Source organism: Homalodisca vitripennis, chromosome 2 (assembly GCF_021130785.1).
Source record: "Homalodisca vitripennis isolate AUS2020 chromosome 2, UT_GWSS_2.1, whole genome shotgun sequence".
Classification (NCBI taxonomy): Eukaryota; Metazoa; Arthropoda; class Insecta; order Hemiptera; family Cicadellidae; genus Homalodisca; species Homalodisca vitripennis.
Genome location: NC_060208.1, coordinates 215828610 through 215835830, shown reverse-complemented (window position 1 = coordinate 215835830; position 7221 = coordinate 215828610). Strand labels below are relative to the sequence as shown.

Below are 7221 nucleotides of genomic sequence, written 5' to 3'. Positions count from 1 at the left end.
TAATCTACTTTCAGTACATTATGGAGAAGTACTTGGAAAATTTTAACTTCTAGACATTACTCCCTAGTCGGCAGTATAAAATTGGTGTTAAATCTCTCTCCTTTACGTCAAACCGTTTTTGAGATGTATAGATAAACCTACTTGGACAAACACATTGGCTAAATCTTTTGGACGATCCTGACAAAAACAACGTGTGCATTAATATTTATAGGAACTTTCATATTTTACTAGAAAGAGCTTAAAATCATCATTGCAAATTAATTGCTAAACCGGTGCTATAGCAAGATGTTAATGCTATACCTTCAAATGTTAAACGAAATCTCATATGGTTTTTATATGTCGCTATGCGCAAGTGCACTTCTAAATCGTAATAAGTAATATACCATGGTTGAGTCTGCCTTGTTTCATCTGTCAATTATATATATGCACAAGTCTGAGAAATCTACTTCTGTCACAAATCGCCTGATTTGAGCCATTGTAATTTACTTCCGGTAAAAGTTTAATTTTCCGGTGCAATATTTGAAGTTGCTTTGTTGCTACAATCAAGACACTATATGCATCCACAGTTATAAGAACCTTATTTCTGTAAAATATAAACTAACAAGATAGGATTTATATCAGTATTAAAATTAAAAAAGTATAAGCTAGACAGTAACTTTGTCTTTTATATATGTACTGCATACTAAATGTCCCAAGAAAGTGCGGTTAAAAGTATATTTTTACTGAATGTTGCAATTTTATTATCCGGAGAAAACGTTAAATTAATAGTAAGAGTTACTTTTAAGCTTACTCTATGATTTGAAGGCTATAAATGGACACACATTTACAGTTAGCAATATTAAAATTAAACGTATAATAGTTTTTTCATAGTACAATGTTTAAATTAAATATGAGTCTATTACACTAAACAGGATCTTTAAATGAATATTTATCACCTTTCCAGACCAAGATTCAATTTTCCGATAGACCAATATTCTTAGACCAAAAAAATAAACTTTCGAATATACAATATTATTAGAATATATGTATATTATATATATATGTATATATGTATATGTATATATATTGTAGAGTATATATGTTTATTTCCAATAAAAATGGAAATGAGAACATAACGTATATGTTTTAATGTAAACTAAAAGAACCATATATACGAATTTAAAAAAGCAGTGTTATATTTTCATTTAACTGGGTCATATTGTGGTAATAATACAAAAGCTCATAAAACATTTCTATGCTTATATTTTAGAAGTAAAATATTATGGTTTCGCAGAAGAATAGCGAGAAAACTTTATCCTTGTAAAAATAGTAAATTGTTATAAAAATAAACTTAAATATAATTTTTTATAGTGCTAAAACTGTATATGGGTACATTTATTAAACTTAAAATACATATTTACATATAATCAGAATTTTTGAAGTTACACAATACAAAGGTAAGCAGCATTGCCTCTGATAATTTGTAAATAATATTTGTGTAAAATATATTGGAACTAATTAGGAACAAAAAACAGTCCGTGTTTCCAAATAGCACAAGTATATAATATGTTTCAGTTACATACACTGCATGGTTTAAAGTAACGTTGGGTATTGTCTTAGAATGAAGGGCTAATTTTTGCAAAAATAACATAAGAGTAATGGTTTTTTTTGTCTGGTGATTATACGTGTTTTGTTAGCTAAAATAAACCACGAGTAAATGAATATTTCCAAACAATAAAGAAAATCTTACATCTTGTGTATTCCAAGAATAACGCTTCAGGCATACCTTAGCGAATCTATAGCGTATTGTCCCAGAGATTTTTATTTCACAAGATTCAGGGTATAGATAAAGAGCAAATTGGTGAAGTGCTCTTGACTGATGTATTATCAACGAATAACTGGGAATGTCCATCGCACTTAAGATAATTCTTGGAGGCCGTCGGACCCAAAACTGTATATATAAAACAGAAGCTCGAAAGAATCCATACTACACATCGTTCACACAGTGTTGAGGTCGAGACAGTTTAAGGTGAGTTTTTGAAGTTTGATTCATTGCAAAATTTATACAGTATTTCTCTACGATATATATCTATCGAAATTGTTATTTTTTCTAGCATTGTAAATGTTTTATGAAATATTCAAAAACTAATATTTATTACCTACTATCTGAGATGAATACCTATAATGGTACATTGGTACATTTTGTATTCAGTATATTTATTAAATTTTATGGCGTTTGAAGCAAAAACCTAAACGGAATATACTTATATGTATATTATATATAATAAATATAATATAATATGATATAATTACCTTTTACTATATAAAATATAAGTATTAAATTTAAGTTATTCATGTATATCACAAGAACAAACAATTTGTGGTGACAATGTTTTCTAAGTTTTATGATAAATATAAAACTAGTTTGTCGAAATTTTAAACCGGATCTAAAATTTTATATTTGCATTCTTAGTTTTCAGGTCCATTACTGAACGTTTTAAGATTTAATTTTATACAAATATATTTAATAAAATACAAAGATTTTTTCACGATAATAATCGTTTATTAGATCAATGCAATACGATAATGTAGTGGCTGTTAAGTAATAACAAATTGAAGATCAATCCGTTGTTTCCAGGTAAACATGAAACTCTTACTTCTCTCTGCCCTGGTGGCCGTCGCCCTTTCTCATCCTCTGGAAGTGTCCGAGGAAGATCTTGCCCAATGGGAACTGTTCAAGGTAAGGCAGAATACATTTAGACCACAAAGGTAATGCAGAATTGTATAGAGTAAGTAGTGAACTCTTTCCGACAAAGCATGATTATGATTTCGTGTTTACAATCAGATCTTGTTGGCAAGAGTTTGGAAGATATACGGCTGTCTCCAACTGCATTTAGATTATATTAATTGACTCAATAAATTTCTTATTAATATTACGGTAATAGAACTATAAACATGGATTCATTTGATAGATTACAGTCTGAAAATCAACTAGGTCAAAATAGATTTTGTCTAGTAAGGGTTTATGTTTATGTCTAGTAAGGGTAATGAAAATGACTACTAAACTAATAATATTATAGTGTATAGCATATTTAAAAATGTATTACATATATATGCTGTATATGTAATAATATTAAAAATACATAATATTAAAGTTATTACTTTTAGAATAATTCCACAAAATAATTCTTATTTATATACCTGAATTAAATTAATTCATAATATTAGCTCATGTTACCTGTTACTTTTTAAATCTAGTTTACTTAATCAGTTTGTTCCTTCATCGGAATATTGTATTAAATAAATATCTAATTTTTCAAATTTGTATTTAAATTTATAAATGTACTTTCTAATAAAGACCAAACATTTATAAAAATATCAAACAAAGATATTAATTTACTGCTAAAGACATTAAAAATGATATATGTATAGGTAACATTACATTGGGACGATTATATTTCAAATCTAATAGAAACCTGTACTTTAGGTGGCCCATGAAAGAGAATACGATACACCAGAAGAAGAACTGAAAAGAAAGAATATTTTCCTGGAAAACCTGCAGTTTGTACGAGAGCACAATGAAAAGTTTGAAAATGGCGAAGTTACTTTTGATGTTGAAATCAATAAATATTCCGATTTGGTAAGTAAATAAATAATTATAGGTTTACAACAAATAATGATAGGATGCAGTAGGATACGATAATATCTAGTCCTATGTGAGACACTATGCTGATTAAATTTATCGCACAAATGTTTTTTATGATTTTTCAACATATTGACCTGTATTTAAAATTGTATATACCAAAGATATCTTCAATCCTTTTCACACGAAAAGTAATATATTTTTAATACCGTGCAGTTGAATTACTTAGATTTTATAGAAATTGTAAAGTTCCTATGCACATAACATATAAACATGGAATGGTATAAAAAAATACGTTATTACGTTATATGAAAAATGCTTTTATTTTAAGGCGGAGATACAGCTATCAAGTCCTGTACCACTCAAACTCATACATTGTACAATAAACTTACATTAATATGATAAATTTGCGGTTAAATTTAAATTATACTTTATATAGAAAATTACAAAATTGCTTACGTATATTAAATGAAATGAAGTTAAAGTAAAAGTCTATATATAAAATGATTTAAAAACTTAAAATACAAAAGAAAAGTTTATAAGTATTTTTAAACACAACACAATTCAATATGAAGAAAAAGAAGCCTATACGCATTGAATCACTTTAGATGGAGTTTGAGAGTTACAAGTTTTCTTTATTGGGAGAAACAGTGCTTGTCCCCAAACACAGGGTAATGCAGAAGAATTCAAAGAACACTAAAAAATAACAACTATAATAGGCAGTATGATTGGTAAGATGACGTTTAAAAAGCGTAGGGCTATATTATCACTCTTGACGGCATTACTAGTCATCCTCGAAAACGCGGAATATACGTCAGCCTCACTCACAGAAGCAAACGAGAACTAACAGGCGAACGCATCCCGACGAGCAGCCCTCATCTCGGTGACATAAAAGCGTGCTGAAGAACATTTATCTATTGGTAAATTTACAAAATGGTCATTAATTACGTATTTGTAAAAAAACATTTGAGTTTAAAATATCTAGGCCCTAAACTTTGTTCCATGGTTTCGATCCACGACAATTAGGATAGTGATCTATCTTGTTCTAATATTTACAGCAACTAACCACTTAACATAAACTTATAGCCCTTTTCAATATACAAAAGCCCCATTCAATGTAAGCAAAGGTTTTAAATTTATTACTAATTGACTACCAGTCTAGATTGACTAGCCAAGTAAAATAAATTAAGTTTTACCAATAGCTAGTATTTAGTCTATTTTGTTATTTTGTCCAAAATAAACATATATTAATACAAATACATACGTTCAACTCCCACACAGACCACCGAGGAGTTTGTGACAATGATGAATGGCTACAAGCGCCCAGAGGGATACGAGAGTATTGGAGATAAATTCGACGACTCAGAGAACGTCAAGCTCCCTAAGAACTTGGACTGGAGGAAGAAAGGAGCTGTCACTGAAGTCAAGGACCAAGGATTTTGTGGATCTTGCTGGGCTTTCAGTGCTGTAAGTATTTGAACATTCATAAAATATGTACTATAGATTACTAGGGATATATTGACATCTCAACCTTGTATATAAGCAAATAGATATAATTGTCTAGAAAACCGTTTTGAAGTGAAGTTGTGTTAAAACAGACTGGAAGTCTCGAGGGTCAACACTACCTGAAGACTAAGAAGCTGGTGTCACTCAGTGAACAGAATCTTATGGACTGCTCAACTGCTGAAGGAAACCATGGATGTCACGGTGGTCTCATGGACAAGGCTTTCACTTACGTACAAAAGAACAAGGGCATTGACACAGAGGCATCTTACCCCTACGAGGCTAAAGTACGTACATAATTTAACTTTCTTATTTATATAATTTAAATTATTCTTTTATTATTAATTTATATATTTCTTGCTTCTATTTATAACTTATATATTATCCTAATAAAAAAACACGATAATTTTGCGCAAATATCTTTTAACAAACTGATAAGATGTGACTGGAATCATTCTAAACTCGTTGATATGTGTCTTAGTTAAAAACAATAGCACATTTTGCGCTAACTCTTGTGTGTAGTACTTAATTATAACAGTCCTAGATAATATTCTAAATTGTTTTGTTTACGAGGGTTACGTACGTAAATAATATTCCTTGCTTCTTCATATAACTTATATTTTGCTAAAGGACACGCTAATATTGTGCAAATAGCCTTTATACAAACTGATAGGATGTGATTGGAATCAGTAAAAAACTTTTGATGTATGTCTTAGTTAAAAAAGCACATTTTCGCTTTATTTTATACGTAGCACTTAATTATAGCAGTGCTAAAACATATTAACAATCTTTTTTGCTGTCATTTATAGTAAAATATTAGGTCAAAGAAAACATTTCCCATCCTCATGTTTTTTCCATGTTTCCACTGGAATTTCAGATACCTACAGTTCCAAATTTAAAAAATATACGTGTTTTAATTTACAGAATGGCACTTGCCGCTACAACCCTAAGAACAAGGGAGCCACCGACAATGGATATGTTGACATCACCTCAGGCAGCGAGAAGGCTCTGCAGAAGGCTGTGGCCACGGTTGGGCCGATCTCAGTCGCCATTGACGGTGACCACATTTCCTTTAAACACTACAAGAGTGGTAAGTTCATACTGCAGTAACTAACTCCACCTGTGACAACTCGACTAACATTGTATTTTTCCTCATTACGTAATGTCCTCTTGTTGTCCAGGAGTGTACCAGAATCCTGACTGCTCTTCCACTGCCCTTAACCACGGCATTGTAGCTGTTGGCTACGGCTCGACCAAGAAAGGCGGTGCCTACTGGTTGGTGAAGAACTCCTGGAGCAGTAACTGGGGCATGAACGGCTACGCCATGATGGCTAGGAACCACAATAACATGTGCGGTATTGCTACTGCCGCTAGCTATCCCAAGGTTTAATTACTTCCTTTGTATATGATATATGGCCGAGTTATTAAACTTACCTGAGCATTGAGATATTAGTTATTTTTTACCTTATATAAATTATAATACACTTTTATTGTAATAACTCTTTAAGCGAAAACTCTTCATAGACATGCACTATAGAGTTGCCGTTTTAGTCAAGGTATAAACTTATTATGAATTTTTGTTTTTTAAATTAAAAAACCATAAAGGTAATTTAAAACATTAACAAAATAAATTTTAATGTATAGTTTTAGTAAATTACTTGCATTTTTTATATTTTGTATTGGTAATTTTTAAATTATTACATAATGCATATAACACGCACAAATTTAATATTGAGGATTTTTTTAGTTACAATACCACAGAGAGTGAATATATCATTTAATAAATATGTAATTTCCAAAAATAATTTTGTACTTGAAATTAAACAGTAATATGTAATCATCACAAATATGTGACAGACTCTCCGTAGAACGATGAAAAGGAATTGGACCATAACATTTTGTCTCAGAAATTGAAACGTAAGAAAACCTCTAAATATTCTGCTTGGGTCTATTACGAGTGAATAAATTATTACTTCAACAATGAACTAAATTTGAAAAAAACACCAGCAGGTTACATGATACTTAAAGAGATAGATATAAATTTGGCTGTATATCTTTCGAACAATATCAGTTCTTTTCGTAGTATTTATGTTTTA

General features: G+C 30.3%; 1 protein-coding gene across 2 annotated transcripts; it reads left to right on the top strand.

Annotated features, from left to right (window-relative positions):
• Positions 1-1982: 1982 nt before the first annotated feature.
• Positions 1983-6570, top strand: LOC124355398 (procathepsin L-like). Of its 2 annotated transcripts, XM_046806523.1 has the most exons (8): positions 1983-2008; positions 2618-2719; positions 3467-3619; positions 4904-5089; positions 5221-5406; positions 5699-5704; positions 6050-6215; positions 6307-6570. In XM_046806523.1, the coding sequence occupies exons 2-8, from the start codon at positions 2624-2626 to the stop codon at positions 6513-6515; spliced, it is 1002 nt and encodes a 333-aa protein (XP_046662479.1). In that variant the 5' UTR covers positions 1983-2008; positions 2618-2623; the 3' UTR covers positions 6516-6570. The 2 variants fall into 2 exon arrangements, with proteins under 2 accessions (XP_046662479.1, XP_046662478.1); XM_046806522.1 differs by lacking the exon at positions 5699-5704 and having other exon boundaries at positions 5221-5412.
• The last annotated feature ends 651 nt before the right edge of the window (positions 6571-7221 follow it).

What these genes read in the sequence shown, in the direction of transcription:
- LOC124355398 (XM_046806523.1), top strand. Translation starts at nt 2,624, where the DNA reads ATGAAACTCTTACTTCTCTCTGCCCTGGTGGCCGTCGCCCTTTCTCAT. An exon ending in TCAATAAATATTCCGATTTG is followed by an intron (nt 3,620 to 4,903) that starts GTAAGTAAATAA and finishes ACTCCCACACAG; the next exon opens with ACCACCGAGGAGTTTGTGAC. An exon ending in CTTTAAACACTACAAGAGTG is followed by an intron (nt 6,216 to 6,306) that starts GTAAGTTCATAC and finishes CTTGTTGTCCAG; the next exon opens with GAGTGTACCAGAATCCTGAC.